The 21007-nt window shown below is 56.6% G+C and overlaps 1 protein-coding gene across 10 annotated transcripts in view; it reads left to right on the top strand.

The window, feature by feature from the left end:
* The window catches only part of MTUS1 (microtubule associated scaffold protein 1), a 105303-nt gene that overhangs the window by 46311 nt on the left and 37985 nt on the right, over positions 1 to 21007 (top strand). For 6 of the 10 annotated variants that reach the window (XM_056803407.1, XM_056803402.1, XM_056803403.1 and 3 more), the window contains one exon: positions 17272 to 17322. The exons of 2 other annotated variants lie outside the window; for them this stretch is intronic. In XM_056803407.1, the coding sequence (XP_056659385.1) occupies positions 17272 to 17322 (51 nt within the window). Of the gene's footprint in view, positions 1 to 2687; positions 2822 to 7502; positions 11303 to 17271; positions 17323 to 21007 lie in introns of those variants that run through there. 2 more of the 10 variants (XM_056803411.1, XM_056803410.1) reach the window with 2 other exon arrangements.

Below are 21007 nucleotides of genomic sequence, written 5' to 3'. Positions count from 1 at the left end.
GCCCCTTCCCAGGCCATAGTCCTGTTGGACTTTAACTCCTCTCAGTTGCTGAGATGAGGAATTCTCTGGAGGACTCCCAGAGACCTTGCCTGGGAGGCTGGGAAGAAGAATTGTTATACCCACAAGAAGAGGGGTGCATAGACGGGGTGATCTCCTACTAATACCTGCCCACCCAAATCCACTTGGTCTCCTTGATCCAGGAAGTCTTGGTGGCTATCATGGCATAGGCCCTCTGGGTGGGCGCCATGTTGGAGGCAGGAAATAGGACCAAAAGAAAGCCACACTTGGGAAGATCTGGGCTCCTGGGTCTAGGGCTGGAGGGGGGACCTCAGAGGCCCTCTAGCCCAAACCCTTCATTTTACGGAGGAAACTGAGACTAAGGGAGGTTGAGTAACTTGCCCAAATTGTGTCAAGTCTGCTTGTCCATGTGAAACACCAGAGAAATCCAGTTTGGGGGGCTCTTCCTATTTTTTGCCTCGGTGATCACAATAGGGACCTTTTGGGGTATAGAAATCTGCCTCTGGCGAGCCCCAGAATCTCTCTCCTGAACACAAACACTTTGGCTGGCTGTGGTTGACTGGCAGTGGGCGGTCTGGGGGAGGGGGGATCGGTCACTGAAGAGTTAAGAAGACAGAGCCAGCCAATGGGCCTGCTGGTCTGGCCTGGATACACAAAGGAGAGCTTGTTTGGTGGGAAATGGAAACCAAATGCTCCTGGCTGGGCCCCCTGCCCCCCCTCCCCCCCAGCTCCAAGGGAAGCAGCAGGAATTCCGCCGGCAGATTCTGAGCTTTCCATCCATTCCTTCTTGGGACTGAGTTGGCCGACAGCCTTGACCAGCCTGGTCCCTGTGTGCATGCAGGAGCTAGTTACTGTGTCCAGAAAGCCCTTGGGCCTGACGGCCGACAAGCATTGGCAGGGGCCGGCCGGCCCTTTCAAGGACATGTTTTGAAATCAGATTGTTGCCTTTAAAAGCGCTCGTGGGTCTGGGGGGCCTCAGTGCCCGCCACCATCTCTTCCACGTGAGAGAGGCATTACGTTGTGGGGAGGCCTCAGTTCCCTGGGTGTGTAGGGGTTGCATTTTGTCTCTGCAAGCCTCATTTAGCTGTTCATCAGACCTAGGGCCCCAGGGCTTCTGCCACTGAGACTTAGAGTCAGAGGCATTGTGGGCTTTGGCCTTGGATCGAGGAGAACCTGAGTTCAAATCCAAACTTGGACATTTATCGAGTAACCCTGGGCGAGCCACGTAGGCCTTCTGTGCCTCAGTTTCCTCATCTGAAAAATGGAGATTATATGAGCACCCACGTCACAGGGTTCCTTTTAAAAATTTTTATTCAGTTATTTTTTAGAATATTTTTCCATTGTTCGTGCACTCTCCCTCCCCCCTCCCGGAGCCGACAAGCCATTCCACTGGATTGTCACTTGATCCTTATTTCCTTCCATCGTCTTCATTTTTGCTCTAGTGTGATTTTTTTTTAAGGCCTAAACCCCAAATCACATCCCTGTATATTGCAAAGATTAAAATTTTGGGGAAACTGAGGCAGGTAGAAATTAGTTTCTCTCTGCAAGGAGTATTATTTTTCTAGAGGTTTATTTAAGATTGAGAACCTAAGAATATACAAGTAAGAAAAACACGTGTCTAGGCCAGAGAGAGAGGCCTAGTCACAACCACTCACATCTTGCCTGCTAGGTGGAGAGCCGCCTGTGCTCCGAAGCGGAAGTAAAATGAGGTCAAGTCTATTCACAACCAGATTTAAATACCCCATCTTGCTCTTGGCCCAGGTGAGAATTCAGTGAGATTACAAAGCATTCTGGGGAAGCGGAGCAAGGAATTCTGGGGATTGAAGTCCTGGATTCGAGTCTGTTTTTACAATATACATGTGATGCGTGATGTCCTAGGTTTTGCTCTTGCATTTCTGCTCCTGGGACCTCCCTGTGTGTGACGGGTGTGCTTTTACCTTCCGGGAAGGGTGCACGAGGGCACAGGTGCTAACTGCAGCAGAGCCTGGGAGACAGAAGGGGGTGGGCGCAGCAGGATGGCGGCCGAAGGGAGTCGGGCTGCAGCCCCTCCCATCTTGGTGGCAAAGACCCGGAGACCGGCCGAACAAGGGTGGGCACCGCAGACACCCCCTGCTTCCACTTACACGAGTGGCGCACAGTGGGGCCAGCTCCTCGCAGCCGTGCGGATGGAAGGCCTCCCACGCAGTCATCACGGAAAGGCCCGAGCAGATGGTGCCGTGGAAGCGTGCCATTCTTTGCCGTATGTCCGCCACGGGGTTCTCCAGGGTCAGCGAGATGCCTCCAGCATCCCAAGCGGGCGGGGGAGAGCCTGCGGTGCAGAACGGTCCAGAGGACTTCTGAAAGCGGCAGGGGCGCGTCATCTGGGACCAGACAGGGCCAGACCTCCCGGCCTCCGCTGCTCCTGGGGTCTGGGGAGCGGGAGGACTGCCTCCGTCATGGAAGGGCTCCGTCAGAGCTTGGAGGCAAGGGCACTGCCCAGAGTGTGCAGTAGCAGGTGGGAGGCCCGGGGCCTCCTGGGCTGAGCAGAGAGAAATTCACTGGAGGCAGCCTTCCAGGGGAGCCCCATGGGAGAGAGCGGAGATAGAGAGGCAAGCTGTGGGCTGGGTCAGAGTGGGTAGGATGGACGGGAGGAGGAGACTGACTCGAGGTGGAGGGAGCCGGCCAAGACCTCCTGCAGGCCTGCCATAGCCCGCTCGCTCTCCCTGCTGCCCAATAACGCCATGCCCAGAGGAGATGGGGGACCGCCTGGCGCTTTCTTCGCTCTGCCTGCCCCTGCACCGGGAGGCTGGCTCTGGGTACTCCTGTGAGTGGTGCTATGATTAAATGCTTTGGGTCGGGGTTGGAGGCTGGCGGCGGCTCGCGGATGGGGTTCTGGGATTGCTTTACAAAGATGCGGATCCGAACAGCCCCAGAATGGTGCGATGGGCAGGGATTGCCTCCCTAGGGAGGGGCGGCCCTGTCTCCTCCCAGGGGCCGTCGGCTCAGCGGAGCCGCCCCTGTCCCCCATATTTGGGGCCTCCTGAGCCACCCCTCTGGCTGGGCCCCTTGTCCTCCCAAAGCTGCTTTCTTCCCAGGCCTTTCCCTAAAAAATGTAGGAGGCCGAAACCCAGCCCAAGATGCCGAGAGGCTGAGTTCTCGGGTGCCTGTGTGTGTGCAAAGGCACTCAGCGAGCTCTTGGAATGGATGAATCATTCAATGTTAATGCAGAAAACAAGGGAGGGGCCTTCAGGAGCAGCTTAGCTCTTGGCTTTCACTTCTGGGCCCAGCCACCATCGCCGGCTCCCTTTAAAGGCCCGTCATGGGAGGCCCTTGCTCCAATGGCACTGAGGCTCCTGACTCATCGGGCAGACGTTTCCTTCTTCATTGGCTGGCCCTTCCTCCTCTCCCTGGGAGCAAAAGAAGCCAGGAACCGGCCAGAGGATCAGATTCTGCAAGAGCTCTTCAGAAACCGGAATCGAAGCTTTATAGACTGGTGCCAGATACAGTAGAGGGTCTCTTTCCTTTCCCCCTTTGGCCGTACTTTTTAGAACGTTAGGTAAAGGCAACAGCGCGGGGTGGGCCAGTGGATTGTTATTGTGATCTTTAGGAAAGGGGGAGGAAGGCTGAAGAGCCGGGCCTTAGAGCCGGGAGGCCCTGCGCTCAAACGGCCGCATCCTAGTTGTGGGACCCCGGGTCAACAGCTCTGGAAATCACCCAGTACAAAGTCCCGGGCCCCCAGGCTGCAGATGAGAGCAGTGAGGCCAGAGGAGGGAGAGCGGCTTGTCCAAGAAGGAAAATAAAGCTGGCCAAGCCAGCCCTCTGGCCACAGAGCCATGGCTCTTTCCATGGAAAGGCAGCATTGGAGCATCTCAGGAATGGCAGAGACTTCAGGGGTCAACACGCTCCCCCCGGGCAGCCGCCTTCAGTGACTTTCCCCTTGAAAACCTTTCGTGATGCCCCACGCGCCAGTCAGTGCAACCTTCCATGCCTGCAGAGCTGGGTCAAAGGAAACCCCCAGATCTCACGCAAGCCTCGAGCCACCAACTGCCCACTGGGCCCCGGGCGAAGGCGCGGGAGGCCGAAGAGCTCCCCTCCCCTCCCGGAGCCTTCTGCCTCCAACAGGCCATCCGGGCATTCCGGCCCATGATCCGGCCTCCCCTGGCAGCTGAACATACTTAGGGGCCCCTTCCCTGTTGGACTTGCACTTCCTCTTCTCCTCCCCTCCCCCTCCCCCTCCCCCTCTCCTCTCCCCCTCTCTTCTCCTCCCCTCCTCCTCTCCCCCTCCCCCACTCCCCCTTCCCCCTCTCTATCCCTCCCCTCTCCCCCTCTCCTCCTCCCCCTCTGCCCCCTCCCCCTCTCCTCTTCTCCTCCCCTCCCCCTCCCCCTCTCCCCTCCCCCTCTCCTCCCCTCCCCCTCCCCCCTCCTCTTCTCCTCCCCTCCCCCTCTCCCCCTCCCCCTCCTCCTCTCCCCCTCCCCCTCCCCCTCTCCCCTCCATCCCTTCCTTTCTGTCCTAGTAGTATCATCTAGCTGAAAGGTCTGGGTGGTGGGGGTTACGTGTGACCCTGCGTGAGTCACGGCTAGGAAGTGTCTGAGGCTGTTTTGAACCCAGCTCCTCCTGACTCCAGGTCTGGCTCTCTGGCCACAGAGCACCCAGCCGGCCCGGGCTGGCGTCTGCAGGTCTCACTCAGTGTGTGGTCCGAAGCACGCTCTTGTTGGCAAATGGCGCGACGCTTCACTGTAGTGGGGGGGGGGGGGGCTGCTCCTCCCTGAGGAGGGGCTCTGCTGGCTGCTGGCTGCGGAGGCTCGAAGGCTGGCCGGGCGCCTGCGCCAGGGGCTGGCCGACCTGTGGGGCGCGCAGACGCGCCGAGGGTGGGGGCAGCTCCTCAGACTAGTTGGGCCCTGCTGGGCAGCTCTGGCCCCCAGCCTCGCGGGACAGGCTGGGCACAGGGCGTGGCTCGAGATGAGCCGGGAGACCCTCCCACGGCACGCGGCGGAGTAGTCCACGGGCGCTCCCGTGCTTGGGCGGCCGCGGGCCCAGGAGCAGCGTCCTCACGGGGGCTCAGGGCGGAGACCCCCGGGGGCTCAGGGCGGAGACCCCCGGGGGCTCAGAAGCTATCACAGCTCGAGCAGATGGGGGAAGGGGGCTGGAGAGGAAGGCTGTGGAGAGGAGCTGTGAGCCCAGGCGGGTGCGGGCCGAGCCTGAGCCGCAGGACTCCCTTTGCTCGCTCGTTGGGCGGTGGGTGCCTGCAGGTGCCCCCCTGTCTCCTAACCAGCCCAGGGGCTGAACCGACTTAAGCGCGACTTTCTTTTCTCTCTTTCTTTTTTTAAAACGGCAGAAGAACAGTCAGGGTGAAGGCATTGGGGGTGAAGTGACTTGCCCAGGGTCACACAGCGAGGACATAGCGGGCCTGCTGGCTCTGGGCCTGGCCCTGTCCACCCAGCTGCCCCGACTGAGCATGACTTTCTCCCGATCTCTCAGCAGGCTCATGAGAGCAGGGCATGAGGAAGAGGAGGGGGAGGAACCTGCCGGCCTAGGAGGAAGGAGGAGAGGGGGAGGGGGCTGGCCGGTGGTCTCCGGAGGCAGAGAAGCCAGGGAGCGGGAGGGCCCCAGCTTGAGGGAGGCGAGGGTCCCTGACTTTGGCTTGCCGGTTCTTCAACGGGACTTCTCTCGATCCAGCTGGCTAGGGGCCGGGGAGCCCCAGATCGGGGCTGGCAGGCAGGACAGTGCTCCTGGTGGCCCTGCTCAAGCCCTCCTTCTTTGGGGCAGAAGACCTGGCCTACTGGGCCCTGGGGCTGCCCCCAGAAGCCGGGCTCCAGGATGGAGCTGGAGGCCCCGAGGCAGGGGGAGTGGAGCGGCCCTTTGGCCTGCCCTCTTTCCGCGGCTCGCATTCTGCAGAGGTCCTGCCAACTGGCGGGAAGGAGGGAGGAGGGAGGAGCCGAGGGAGTGCTGGGCCGGCAGCTCCTGGATCCAGAATGCCCAGGGTGGGAGCCAGGGTGGGAGCCAGGGTGGGAGCCCCGGCTCAGCACGGCTCCCCGGGGAAGATTCTCAGGCATGAAGCGCGACCCCGCCTCCGGCCAGCGGCCAGAGGGGAGCAAGAGGCCAGGTGGATGTCTCTTAGCGGTCTAGCGCCCCCTGGTGGCGGGGCCGTCGCTGACATCGCCGCTCTCCGGGCCTGACCGTGGGTTGTGTGCTGTCTGGTTGGGTAAGGGATGAAGGCTTTGGGAGCCTGAGAGAGGGAGAGGAAGTAAGTGCTCGGAAATGGGGGAATGTAAGGAAAAGCCAACAAACATGGAACCCCCAACGATATTTGCTCGAGCCGTGGGTATCACCGCCTTGGAGCTGGCTTGGGGGTCTCATTTGACCCTGACGGAAGCCGAGGCTCAGGGAAGGGGCGGGATGGTGTCGAGGCCGATCAGCAGACATTTAGGAAGCCCCTACCGAGTGCCCAGCACCGGGGTAGGCACTAGAAATAAGAGCCGGAGCATGAGACAAGACAGAAGGAAGGAAGGAGGCGGCACCCTTGGGGACTGAGCCAGGAAAGGTTTTGTGTTTGAGTGGGGTGGAGGCAAGTGAAGGGGGGGCCACAAGTGAAGGGGGGCTTGTCCTCCACACGGGGAGACCTCCTGGGCCTGCCTAGTCCCATACAGACCCCCCCCAAAACCCTGTGACATTTGACAAACACTCTTCCTCGTGGCCTCCAGGCAGCCGTGGAAGTTGTGTTGGCGCCCCCGGGGGCGCTGGGACGCCATCCATGTCCCACAGGCCTGTTCTCGTACTGAGCATTTTCTGTTGCTTCCCTTCCAGCTTTGCTCCCCAAATGTTCTTTTCAGACGTCACTGTGCCCCAAAGCACCCTCGGGGTTCAAGCATCCCCGGCTCAAAGTTGGGGTCAGGAGTCACAGCCCTTGGGGTGCCAGACATGGCTCTGACTCTTAGTCCCTGGACGGCCTTCCACAAGTCACTCGCCTTTGGGGGCCTCCATTTCTCGCTCTGTAGAATGAAGATCAAGGCTTGGACGACACAGCAGCAGCTCCTCCCTGGCAGCCGCCCCCTGACTTGAGCACTGCCTGGCTTTGGGCGACGTTCTTAATGCTCTTCAAATGACAGACACTTGATTTCTTTTGGTCGTCTTCTGAGCTTCTTTCTTTGATTCTCTGAATTTTTAAAGATGTTTCAGGGACCCTCTTTTATGTCTCCTTCCTCCCCTCCTTCCCTCTCTCTCTCCTAAAATCATCCATTTCTTATAACCCAACATATCCATGACCTCCGGAGATCAACTATCACTTCCAAGTGCCTTCCCTGTGCCAGCTGCCGTGCTGAACGTGACAGAAAGACCAAAGGTGTAAGGACAAACCTTCCCGATACAGGGCCTGGATCCCTCAGTTTCCAGTTCTTTGGTACTGAAAAAAAGGAGCTGTGGGTTTTGATCTTTTTGAGGAGGATAGGCCCAATATCAATATTGTTTTTGTTGCCTGACTCTGTGACTCCTTTTGGAGTTTTCTTTTTTTAAAAAATTTTTTAAAATTAATTTAGAACATTTTTCTATGGTTACAAGATTCATGTTCTTTTCCTGCCCTCCTTTAGCAGACACTCAATTCCTCTGGTTTTACATGTGTCATTGATCAAGACCCATTTCCATACCATTGATATTTGCGCTAGGCTGATCATTAAAAGTCTATATTATATCCCCAATCATATCCCCATTGACCCTTGTGATCGAGCAGTTGCTTTTCTTCTGTGTTTCTGTTCCCACAGTTCTTCTTTTGGGGTTTTCTTGGTAGAGATACTGGAGTAGTTTGCCATTTGCTTCTCTGGCTACTTTTACAGATGAGGACACTGAGGCAAACAGGGTTAAGTCACACAGCCAGGAAATGTCTGAGGCTAGATTTGAACTCAGGAAGATGAGTTCCTGACTTCAGGCCTGGCTCTCTATCTGTTGTGCCACCTAGCTGCTTTATTGCTAGATCAAAATATTGGCATGGTTCAATGCCTTTTGGTCGGTTACAATGTGCTTTCCAAAATGGTTAGACCAATTCACAGCTCCACTAACTATGTACCAGTGGACTTGATTTCTCGCAGACCCTCCAACAAATGATATTTTTCTTTTTTTTTGGTCAGCTCTATTAATCTGAAAGGTGAGTATGTAAAAGAAACAAAATCTCAGAATTACTTAAATTTGAATCTCTCTAGTTAATAGTGATTTGGAGCATCTTTTCATATAGCTGTTGATTACCTGAATTTCTTCCTTTGGGAAGTACCTGTTCATACTTTGACTAGTGATTAATTGAGGAGTGACTGTCTTTCTTACATATGGTTTCCTAAAAATCTTAGCACAGTTGGAAGCTGTAATAAGCTTAAAAATGCACGATACCCTTTGGGACATTTTCCATATTCAACTTTGTTCCTTATGTGTCTTGAATATCTGATTTTTAGAAGATAAGCTCCTGCAAAGAATTTCTCCAATTCACCATTTCACTTCTAATTTTAATCGCATTGGTTCTATTGTGCAAAACCAGTTCAATTTTATGAAATCAGAATGACTTATTCTGCCTTCTGTGATGCTCTTCTTCCCCCCACCTCCATTGTAGAAGGCATTTTCTTTCTTGCTCTTCTAATTCTCCCCATGATCTGAACCTCTCTATCTAGGCCATGTTGAGGCTTGTTGTGCCATATGGTATGAAGCTTGGTCTTTTCCTACTTTTTTGCTAGGCTGTTTTCAACAGTTTTTTCCCCCCTAATAATGAATCCCAATAGTTGTAGTCTGTGGATTTATGAAACTCTAGGCTATACTCATTTGTCTTCTCTATGTTGTATACCTAATCTGTTCCACTTATGAAGTTTTCCATTTTTTAGCCACCATTAAATAAGTTTGATTATTGCTTTGTCAGGCTTTTTGAGACTGGGTACTGCTAGATCCACTTTCTTATCATTTTTCCCCTATTCGTTCCCTTGAAAACCTCCATAATTTGCTTTGGAAAATGAGTTGTCTTATTCCTTCCTATCTAAAGTAATTTATTGTTTGGCGATTTGGGTAGTATTGTCATTTTTATTATACTGACACAGTCCAACCAGGGACAATTACTATCTCTCCACTTGCTTAAATCCATCTTTATTTTTGAGAAGTATTTAATAGTCATGTTCATCTATTTCCTATGTATGCCTTCATAGGTGGATCCCCAAGTATTTTATACATTTTTACTTGTTTCAAATTAAATTTCTCTTTCCATCTCTTTCTGTTGGACTTTGCTAGCAATCCTTAGAAGGGCTGGTTATTTGTGTGGATTTATTTCATATTGTACCTTGCCAAAGTTATTATTTCAAGTAATATTTTATTTGGCTCTGTAGGGTTCTTTGATAACACCTTTATATCATCTACAAGATAAAATACTTCTGTTTCCTCTGCCTCAGTTTATTCTCCAAATTTATTTTTCTTAGTAGCTAACTTTTTTGTGTTATGTTAAATTTATAGTTTTGTTTTTATTGTTCCATCGTTTTCAGTCATGTCAACCTCTTTGATCCCATTTAGAGTTTTCTTGACAAAGATACTGGAGTGGTTTGCTATTTCCTTCTCTAGCTCATTTTACAGATGAGGAAACTGAGGCAAACAGGGTTAAGTGCCCTGCCCCAGGTCACACATCTAGTTAATTGTTTGAGCCTAGATTTGAACTTGGGAAGGTTCATCTTCTAGCCTCCAGAGTCAGCACTCTATCCACTGCACCACCTATAGTAATAGTAGTAATAATGAATGTCTGTGCTTTACTCCGATTTTACTGCTAAGCCCTCTAATTTATGGCTCTTGGTTAAAAATTCCTTCACAGCAAAGCTCCTGTGTGTCTGTGCTGGCTAACACGGTATGTCCATTTTTATTATTTAAAAATATGCTATCAGAAGCTCTTTCTGCCTTGATTTCCTTGTGAATCTGTTACATTACCTTCTAGTCCTTCTCTAAAGTGTACTGAAATGCTCGGGCAAGTTTATATTTTTTTTTTAGTTCACTGTGTGATTTTTTGTGACTTTATATTATGGTGAATGTTTACATCATGTTTGTAGTTTTCCCAATACTGAACCAACTTTGCATTGCTGGTGGGCTGCAAGTGTAACACGGGAAAGGAAGATGGACAAGCAAGCATCCTTACGGAAGGGAAGGTGGAAGAGAGGAGGAGGCTAAACTGAATCAAGGACATTGATTTGATTGAGGGAAGGCTCTGTTCAGCCCGGGACACGGGACCTGTGCCTTGAAGGCTGCTAAGGCTCCCAAGAGGGCAATAGTCTAGAGAGGTCCAAGGCTGAATGCTCGGGAATGGCGCCTTCACCACCCCATTCCTGGGGAACGTGCTGATTGGATTGCCTTGGAGCAATCCCTGGAGAGATGAGTTTGAATGAAGGCTCCACGGGCGTCCCAGCGCAGTTTGTGTTCCACATCCCGTACAGAGGAGTCTGATGAGTGCTGGTCCAGTTAATTGGCCCCTCTCCCTCCGGAGATATCATGATTGAGTCTGGAGTGTGTCCCAGGCTCCGGGTGGCGAAAGGGCAATCACAGGAAGGGTGAAAGTGGACCGTTATCAGGTCCGTCTCCTTGAGGGTGCGTCTGTGGTGATGGGATGCAAGCTTTGAGGTAGGGCCGGTTGTCCTGGGTTACGTGTGTGGGAATTAGACACACAAGTGCCACCCAGACTCCTTGGTACGCTGGGCGCTCCCCCAGGCTGCGTCAGGTGGAGGCTGAGGGGTGCCCTGACGTTAGAGCCCAGGCTCGGGGCTGGGGAGCGAGGTGCCGGAGAGAAGCTGACAGCCATGTTGGCTCTCCCTGCCTAGAGTGGCGCTCCCAAGGAGCCTGGAAGATGCTTTGGTACGTCTCCACCACAGGCCGGCTCTGCCTCTGCGCCCTCCCTCTGAGCCACTGGCCGCCCAGAGAGATGCCCTCCGGAGGAGTCCCGGCATCCCCATCCTCCTCCTCCGCCGCCTCCGCCTCCTCACCGCTGGGGCTGACCTACCTTGGAGCAGGCTGACAGATGTGGTCCCCCCTCCCCTCCTATTCCCTCGGAGGGAGCAGAAGGAGTGGGAGCGAGTGAACATGGCTGCAGCGCGCCTGGCTTGAGCTGGCTGCGATCCTTTTAAATGACCGCAGCCGGAGGATTCCGAAGCTGTACAGAGACGGAGATTGCTTCCCCCGGCTTCATCAACTCCACCCTGAGCCCGCCGGCCGCGGCCCAGAGGCCCTGCGACATCACCCTGCTCACCCTGCTGCTGCTGGGCTCCTACAGCCTTTGTCTGGCGCCTTTGTTCGCAGCCGTCACCGGGAGAAGAAGTAGGTCCATGCCTCCGGCTGCCCCGTCCTGTGGCGGGCTCCACTCTGGCAGGGCTCTAAGGCTTCAGGCAGGGCGGTCTTCGGACCGAGCGGGGGCCAGGTGAGGCGCAGGGGCGGGGGCACCCCTAGGAGCTTGCAGATGGGCAGCTCGGCCCGCGCAGGGACCCCCGCTGAGGACAGAGGCTGGGCCAGGCGTCCTGTGGGCTTCACTCAGCCCCCAGAGGGATTCCCAGGCAGCAGAGAAGATGGGAGAGTGAGCAAGTTCTGTGTCGTTATGTGGGGGGAGAGGCAAAGGGCTTCCTGGAGGAAATAAGTTTGTTTGTTCTCAGAATACGGAATACATGTGTGTAAGAGACAGAGGGTGGGGAGAAGGGGCGAGATGAAGGGAGAGGAGGGGGGGAGAGACAGAGAGAGAAATGGAGGGAGAGACGGAGAAGTGGGGGGAGAGAGCAGAGGAGAGATGGAGAGGGAGAGAGAGGAGTAAGACAGAGGAAAGGGGAAAGAGGACAGAGAGAAAAGGGGAGAGGGGGAGGGAGGAGAGAGAGAAATGGGGGGAGAGAGCAGAGGAGAGATGGAGAGGGAGAGAGAGGAGTAAGACAGAGGAAAGGGGAAAGAGGACAGAGAGAAAAGGGGAGAGGGGGAGGGAGGAGAGAGAGAAATGGGGGGAGAGAGCAGAGGAGAGATGGAGAGGGAGAGAGAGGAGTAAGACAGAGGAAAGGGGAAAGAGGACAGAGAGAAAAGGGGAGAGGGGGAGGGAGGAGAGACAGAGAAATGGGGGGAGAGAGCAGAGAGAGGGAGAGAGAGGAGTAAGACAGAGGAAAGGGGAAAGAGGACAGAGAGAAAAGGGGAGAGAGGGGGAGGGAGAAGGAGAGACAGATTGGGGGGAGAGAGAGCAGAGAGAGGGAGAGAAGTAAGACAGAGGAAAGGGGAAAGAGGACAGAGAGAAAAGGGGAGAGGGGGAGGGAGGAGAGAGAGAAATGGGGGGAGAGAGCAGAGGAGAGATGGAGAGGGAGAGAGAGGAGTAAGACAGGGGAAAGGGGAAAGAGGACAGAGAGAAAAGGGGAGAGGGGGAGGGAGGAGAGACAGAGAAATGGGGGGAGAGAGAGCAAAGGGGAGATGGAGAGGGAGAGAGAGGAGTAAGAGGAAAGGGGAAAGAGGACAGAGAGAAAAGGGGAGAGGGGGGAGAGAGAAATGGAGGGAGAGAGAGAGCAGAGGGGAGATGGAGAGGGAGAGAGAGGAGTAAGACAGAGGAAAGGGGAAAGAGGACAGAGAGAAAAGGGGAGAGAGGGGGAGGGAGAAGGAGAGACAGATTGGGGGGTGGGGATGGAGGATGAGATTGGGGCATTTCTGAGCCATCCAAGGCAGGTCCTGCTGATAGAGAGTTCCTTCTGTTTCTGGAGTGTCTTGAGAGCCCGCCAGCACAGGAGGACTGGGGGCTTTCTTGCTGAATCAGCTCGTTCCTTTGTTGTGTAGCCCCTAAGCTGCAGCCTTCAGGGCTGGGGCAGGGGAGCATCAGGAGCCCTGGATCCTGGGGTGCCTGGCTGCCCCAAGGAGATGCCCAGGGCCCAACTGCAAGCAAAGAGGGGGTGTGGGGAGGCGAGGCAGTGCCGGGAGCCTCTTTCCCTTAGCTGTAGCCGGTGCCCGGTGTGCCTGGCTTTTAATCTTTGGCACTGGATGGAGCTGGCTCTCGGTGCCTGGTGGCAACAGTCGGTGTCAGGGGTAAGAACCCAGAAGTGATGGGTGGAAGGCCGTCCTGGGAGGCAGGAGGAGCCCGGGGAGTCTGTGCAAGCTATCTTAGATGATGTCGTGCGGGCAGTCAGATTTTCTCACTGTTCTCTGACCCGCTGGGGAATTCTGGGAAGGGGACATTCCAGGTCCTCTCCAGATCCGAGAGGCTCTAGACCATGCTCAATCCCTCCACATGCAGATTTCTTGTCTGGGAAAGGGAACGGTTTGGAAGTGCTTGAGGGGTTGTCAGGACCAGTCTGGCTAGCCAAAGTGTCTCTGATGTTTTTCAAGTTCACGCAAACGCTAGGGAGCAGTGTGCTGTTAGTCCTCCCAGGCTCCCCAGAGGAAGGGGCCAGAGGCGCTGTCCCCCCTCCTACAAATGGGAAAGGGGAGGCTTGGGGAGCCTCATTCCTGTCAGGGTTCCCCAGCCCCCCAGCAAGCGCGTCCCTTTCTTGTGAGGCAGGCTTGGCAGACTGAGGATGGCCAAGCATCTTCCAGGAGCCTCTAGGCAGTGCTCCCTGGAGGGGGCCCCCCCCCAGCGCCTAGTTCTTCCCATGGCCTCGGCACCCCCCCACCGTCATTCATTACAGAAGAGCCGTGTTCTGTGGCGTTGGCACACGCTCCCATTCGTGCACCCCTTCCCTGGGCTGTGGGCGTCCAGGCTTCCTCTCTGGGCTGATCCCAAGCCTGCTGGTGGGAAGGTCCGTGGGGGACCTCTCTGCGTCTGTCCCCGGGTGCAGGAGGCAGAAGCCCTAGGCTGGGCCAGGGGAGAGCCTGGGAGGGATCTGGTTGGAGAGGGAAGATGGCGGCAGATAGCCATGCTCCAGTGGGATTCAATGGGATCTCTGACGGCAGAGGAGACCCAACGATGGCCTTAGAGCTTGGCAAGCACTCCTGGGGACACGGGAGCTGGGCCTGGAATGATAGGACATCAGAAGGAGCGGGCTAGGGTCCCAGGGGAAGTGTCATTGGGAGTGAGTAGATGGGAGGCATGTATGTTGTTCCCCGCTCTTGTGCCAGCTGGGTCCCGGCACGGGCCTGAATGAAGGCCGTCTAGAGAGCCATCCCTGGGCCTGGCTCTCTTTGGATGTGGCCTCTAGGTGGAGCCCTAGGGAGGGGGCAAGTTCAAATCCAGCCTCCGGCGGTTAGGAGAGATGGATGACCCTGGGCAAGTTCCTTCCCTCTGCCCTCAGTTTGCTCATCTGTACTATGGGAATAGTAGTTGCCCAGGTGTTCTGCTGCGGGGGGGGGGGGGGGGAAGGATCTGATGAGATGCTATTTGTAAGGCGCTCAGCAAGGCCTTCACAAGTGCCAGCAACGGTTGTTATGATTTAGAAAATGTTAAACTTTATAACAAATTTCCACATCAGTTTCCCGAAGTCACCTGATCCACGTTGTCTCCCTCCCTTCCTCCCTGCCCACTCCCAGAGCTGACAGGCAATTCAGTCTGGGCTGTTGCCCCGCAATGATTATTATTATTAATGGTCACCTTCACCCCCCCAGCGAGTTCCGAGTGGGCCTGGGTGGCTCCCCCTGTGTCCCCGTGGGTGGGTAGGTGGTTCTCCGCTTTGGAGCTCCACTTCCGGCTGTGCCCTGCCCTGGGCGCCTTCCCAGGCACTTTCTGAGCCCTCTGGGAGCAGCCCCCCCATCTGCTGTGCTCAGTTCCTCCTTCCCTGCCGGCCTGGCCTCTGCTTCCAATTCAACAGGCCTTTGCAAGGAGCTTAGGTTGGGCTGGGCTGGGTGACCCTGAGCCAGTCACTTGCCCAGCGGCAGCCTCAGTTTCCTTACCTGTAAAATGGGGAAAGGGGACCCATTGTCTCTGACCCTAGGGCCACCAGGAAGCAAACCAAGGGGGCTGAGGAAGGGAGGGCAGGGAAAGCTGAGAGAGGGAGAGGGGATGATGGGTCAGGAAGTATAGCTCCCTCGCTTTACAGATGAGGAAACCCAGGGTCACATTTGACCTGGGACGCTGGCTGTCAAATGGGGGTGATGCTGGCCCTGCCTCCTTGTGTGGTCATACTGCTATCGCGTGGGGGGCTGGGCAGCACCCCTTCTTATGTGGCATGACCCAACACCCACGGCTGCTGGGGGTGCCCTCCGGCCTCATCTTGGAGGGACGGCCGGGGCGACTCCCTCCTTGTTGATCTGCCCCAGATCTGGTCAGCAAGGCTGTGAGCCCGCCGAGCTGGAGGTCCCCTTTCAGCCCCAGAGCCCGCTCCCTTCCACCATAACAGGGCAGGGAGGTGAGCCCGGCCCAGAGCCAGGCCTCCTGCCTCCTCCCCGATGTGTCCGAAGCCTCGAGCCAGAGAGCTTGCCCTACTTTCTGCCGGCTTATCTCTGCGGGTGGTCACCTCCTCAGTGCGGGATGGGGGCCACAGGGGAGCCCCCCAACATTAGCATCGATTTTCTGATTCCTTTAAATCATTAGTTCCCCTCCTCCTGGCCCAGTGAGCTCAGCCTGGCCAGTGTCCCATGCGCCCATGCCGCCATGCTCGGCGACCCCTCCTGCCTGGCCCTGAATTGGGCCCCTTCATTATGCCGCTCCGAGGGAGCCAGCAGGGTGCGGCGCCCCCGGGGACGCAGACCTCCCCTTCGTTTGTTTTGTATTTCTTTATTTTTGTTAGACTTTACATTTGTGACATATAATTAATGCGGGGTAGAACCTCATGGCGAATGTGTATTGTTTTCTAGTTATTTATGATCGATGGAAGGGGTTGGACTAGATTATGTCCAGTTTGGTCTCCAGGAATTTTATGGCAGTTGACTTACAAAAGGAGAAAAAGTGAAAGGAAGAAATCAGAGAGAGGATAGGGTAAGATATCTCACCTGACACACTTAAGTATTTGGCTCCCAGCCAGGGCTCCACCCAGGCAGGGCTCATTAGTCCTCAGTCAGAGGGGCCTCAGCCTTGAGCCAAGGCCCTGGGAAGGAAGCCTTTCTCAAGAGGGGAGGCCTCTCCTGAGGCTCGTCCCTCCAGAAGATCCCACTCACCCAGTGGTAGTTCTGATAGAAGCAGTCCTCAGCCAGAGCTCCTCCAAGGTCAAGTGGAAGGTGAAGACCTCCTCACAGGAAGTTCTTGGCATTTTTAAAGACCCTTCCTTGTCGTCACTTCCTGGGCCTTCCTTCCATTTTACATGGACCAATTATAGCTAAAGCTTTGCTTAGGACTGCCCAGGGGGCAGTTAGTTCTGATTCATCATCTACTTTCACACATATGGGTCACAGGCCTCTCCCACTTAAGGATAAGGGGGGTGTATATGATTCTGGTGATTAAATCTAAAAAATGGGCAGGGGAGAGTTAATCCCATCTTCACATTAAACATTGATATCATGCGCCAACATAGAATGATATCATTCATATATAAATAATACTTTATACTATATTATTTTTATTTTACTTGATGCTATTATACTATGTATTTATACTATGTTAATTACTGTTATTATATTATATAATCATGCTATGTATTTATTCTAACAAATATTATATATTTAAGTGACTTGCCACACAGCCAGGGAAGGTCTGAAGCACATTTGAATCCGGATCCCCCCAAGTTTAGGCCTGTATATCCACTCTACTCCCTAGCGGTCCCATCTCTCCTTATTTTAAGGTTGATAAGACATGGGTGACCGTGGGCGAGTCCCTTAATCTCCGCCTGCCTCAGTTTCCTCCTCTGTAAACTGGGGATGATAATCGTGAGGGTCCAGTGAAATGATACTTGAAAAAGGCTCTGCCCGCCTCAATGCACATCACAAGTAACCCTAGCAGCAGCTTTTCCATAGCCCCGACTTGAAGCATCTCTTTGTCCTCATTCTGAGAGGGCCGTGCACAAGCTTCACAGGATGGGCGCCCACGGGGAGGCTCCAGACCGTCTTGGCAGCTGAGCGCCCCTGGAACGGCTCGGAAGGGTTTCTGGCCTTGCCGGCGCGGCAGGGAGCGCCTGGTCTGTCCTGAAGGCGAATGACGACGGCAGGTGGAGTCCCTTGGCCCGGCTGGGACGGGAAGGCAGTTGCCAAGGTGATGGTTGCAGCCATTCTCCCGTAGAGAAGGGAGAGCGGGCGGCGCCCTCGCCCGCCTGCCCAGCCCCTCTCCTGCGGGCTCCCGGTCCTGCTCTCCGCCCAGCCTCAGACTCAGGCCGCGGGCTGTCGGTGGAAGGCCCCCGTCCTGGCCGTCCTCGGCTGCTGTGTCTCCCACCAGCTCTGCAGATAGGCCACTGAGCTGTTCTTCTTGGTTTTCCCAGGTGCCTCCAGGAAGAGCGTGTCCCCCAGCCTGGTGGCCGTGCTGAGCTCAGGTGAGTAGCGGCTCTTCTGTCCTGAATCCCGGGGAGAGCCAGGGAGGAGAAGGGAATCTCAGGGCTTCCTTTGGGACGTCCGAGGCCGGAACAGAGCCCGACGTTGCGGTGGGGCCTCTTCTTGCCTTCCCAGCAGCCCTGGAGACGGCTGCCCGGGAAGTCTCCGCCGCCTCTAGCACACGCAGGCGCTCCTCTGTGGCCTTGCAAGCCTCTCTGTCCCGGCCCTCTCCCGACGGATGGGCCCTGCCCTGGCGCTGCATCTGGCCAGAGCGGCCGCGTGCCCTTCGCTCTGCACGCGATGCTTTCCGCTCCCCAGCCAGGCTCTCCCTCTCGGCCTCGGCTTCCTAGGAGCCCCTTCGCGCACAGGCTCATCCTTGCCCTCCGGTCCCTCTGCTCAAACCTCACGGCTCCCCAGGGGGGCGGCTCTGGGCCTCGCTGGCCTGGGGGTGCCGCGCTCTGCAGAATGGGCTCAAAGGGGCTCCCGCTCGCCTCGGTGTCCTCGTACGGCTGGGAAGGCGCTCCTCGGTCTGGAGCCCCTCCCGGGAGCTGTGCGCCCTGCCGGCTTTTGGACTCCCCCCTCGGGGCCTCCAGCGCGCTTACAGAGACATCCAGGGACGGGCCTGGGCCAGTGAGGGCTTCTGTGGTCCTACGTGGTGTGCACAGCCCCGTCTGCCGGGGGATGGGGGCCTGTGAAGGGGATAAGATTCTGGAAATGGCGCGTGGGGGGAGGAGGGAGAAGATACAGCCTTGAACCCGCCTCGGAGGAGGCACTCCCCGGCGCCCGAGAGGTGGGTCAGGGCTCCCTTGTAAGCCTTGGGATTGTTAAGGATAACAGGCGCCTCCCCTTGACCCCTCTGGCCTCCCCTTGCACACAGGCAGGGGAACCGTCCTCTCGGGGTGGTGGGTCCCCTTCTCGCCCTTCTGCTGGGGTCCTTCTGCTCCCGGCCGCTCTCCTCCCCTCCCAGCGCGATGAGGGCCTGCTCGCCTTTGCCCCGTTCCCTGGGCCTCGCGCCCTCCTGGGACAGAGGAGTCGGGCCTCCGTGGGTGACCTTATTCGGAGCCCGCCTTCAGTGGGTTTTCAGGCCTGTCTGGTTTCTCAGCAACGCGCTCGAGTCCCTCAAGCTGTTTCCTTCTCCGCCGCATTTTACAGAGGAGGAAACTGAGGCAAACGCGTTTCGTGCCGTGCCTAGGATCACCGGGCCAGTAGCGTCTGAGGCTGGATTTGAACTCGAGTCTTCCCGACTGTCCAGGGCACCACCTAGCAGACTTCCTTTTTTTTCATTTCTCTTTTTAATGGCTCCTCTCTTCTTGATTTCATGCCGTTGACCTTAAGCTTTCCCGGGCTGTGGGGTCCGTGTGGGGAGCAGTTCAGTCTGGGTCGGTCGGCTATGGCCCCGGGGGACGCGGCCCGCCCCCGAGAGCTTCCCGGCCTGCCTTTGGATTGGCCAGAGTTGTCTGGAGGGGGAGGCCCATTCTAGAGGGGGACGGCGGCCCGCCCCGAGAGCTTCCCGGCCTGCCTTTGGATTGGCCAGAGGTGTCTGGAGGGGGAGGCCCATTCTAGAGGGGGACGGCGGCCCGCCCCGAGAGCTTCCCGGCCTGCCTTTGGATTGGCCAGAGGTGTCTGGAGGGGGAGGCCCATTCTAGAGGGGGACGGCGGCCCGCCCCGAGAGCTTCCCGGCCTGCCTTTGGATTGGCCAGAGGTGTCTGGAGGGGGAGGCCCATTCTAGAGGGGGACGGCGGCCCGCCCCGAGAGCTTCCCGGCCTGCCTTTGGATTGGCCAGAGGGAGGCCCGGCCCCGGATAGTTTGAGCCTCTGACATCTGAGACGGACTCTAAATAAAGCCCCGCTTCCCAGGCTGCTGTCCGCAGCCGGCCCCGCCCCCCTACCGGCCCGCAGCCAATGGGGCGACGGGAGGCCCCCTCTGGCAGGCCTAGAGGCCGGGGCCTTGCTGGGCTGTTTGGGGGAGGGGCGAGCTCAGCCCCCTTAGGAGTGCCTTCCACGAATGGCCTAGGACGATCCCTTATCCTGGCTGCCTTTGACTTGATAGTCTTGCTGGGGCTCAGTTTCCGCCTTTGCAAAATGGCAAGGGGCCAGGGCCTGGGCGAGGGGCTGGCCACCCCCAGAGGGCATTTAGTCTAGTTCTACAGGAGAGGAAAAGGAGAAGCCGCGGGATCTGAACTCAGGGCCCTCTCCCTCCAGAGCTAGCCCTCTGTCCACTGAACCCCTCTGCAGAGGGCTCTTCCAGCTCCCTAAGATTCAGGAGACATCTGGGCTGGGGCTGGGGGTGGGGGTGGGGCTGCTCGAGGTATTTTTTAAAGAGTGTATTCAGATTTGAACTCGAGCCTTCCTGTCTCCAGGCAGAGCCCTTCGAGCACTCCCCTAGGCCAGACCGAAGCAGGATGGCCCAACCGTCTGGAGTGTGTCCAAGAGGACCTTTCAGAGCTCGCCTTTTCTCCTCCTCCTCCCCCAGCCCTTCCTCTTCCCCTTCCCCCTCCTGCAGGCCAATCCCAGGGGGCAGGGAGTAGGGAGAGAGGGGCCTGCCCCAACAGGGAGGGACCGGAGTGTGGCTGGGAGCTGCCCAGTCTCTGGGTGGCCTTTGGGCCCTCCTGAGGGCCTTTGGGTCCGGATTGAGCCGCTGGGACTGGAAAGCTGCTGTTTCCCATTCTAGTGCCAAGGCTGCTCCTACCACCGAGGGCCTTCCGGTCCCCTTTGGCCGGGCACTGGTGGAAGGCGGGCCCAGGAGCAGGGCCGTAGCTGTCCCCACGCCCTCGCCAGCCCTTTATGGGGGGACCAGCCGCGGAGCGGGCTCGCCCAGGGTGGAGGAGCTCAGCGAGTCCATCGCTATGTCATTGGGCCCCGCCTGAACCCGCTGTGCTCTGGGTTCTCCGGGGCACCACCCAGGCTCGTTAGGCAGCCAGGGCCCTCCGAGGGTGTGAGGGAGGCTCAGCACCCTTGTCCGGCCTGCTGCAGAGGAGAGCCCATCAGATGAGGAAAGGCTGCGCCCATTGGAGCTCCGCAGGAAGACCGAAGGGGTGAGCTGAAGGAGAGGGAGCCACAGAAGGAAGGAGGAAGAAGGCCAGAGACGCCATTGGACCAGGGGAAATTTCGGGGATGAGCTGCAAGAAAAAACTCCGGGGGAGACCCCGGGGGTTTGAAGGGCAAACTGGGGGGTTTGGGGCATCGTCTAGGCTTCAGGAAGGGATGGGAAATGTTAGTCGTGGAGACTCACCCTCCAAGTCTGCCGTGTGTCATTCCCCTGCCCCCGTGCTTCTATTTAGGGCTTAGGGGGCATCAAGGACTCTCCTTCCTGCACCTCTGTCTGTGGCATGGGGATGCTGGCCTCCTCAGAGACCTGCCCAGGTCACACACGGTGGGCCAGAGAGGGGACTTAAACCAGACTGTGGACTCTGTTTCCTCTAGTGTCCAGGCAGGCTGCTCGTGTGTGTGTGTGTGTGTGTGTGTGTGTGTGTGTGTGTGTGTGTGTGTGTGAGTGTGTGTGTGTGTGTGTGTGTGTGAGTGAGTGTGTGTGTGAGTGCACTGTCCATGCCTTCAATCCCACGTCCTGCCCTTCCAAATCTAGCATCCTGCAGGCATTGGCTCTGGTGGAGAAGGATTCTGTTTCTGTTGTCCATCAGAGGCCTAGAGGTGGAAGAAGAAATGCCTTTTCCCTCGTGAGTGAGTGCAC

The sequence above is a fragment of the Monodelphis domestica genome, chromosome 6 (assembly GCF_027887165.1).
Source record: "Monodelphis domestica isolate mMonDom1 chromosome 6, mMonDom1.pri, whole genome shotgun sequence".
NCBI classification, from domain to species: Eukaryota; Metazoa; Chordata; class Mammalia; order Didelphimorphia; family Didelphidae; genus Monodelphis; species Monodelphis domestica.
This window is presented reverse-complemented; position numbering and strand designations above follow the sequence as displayed.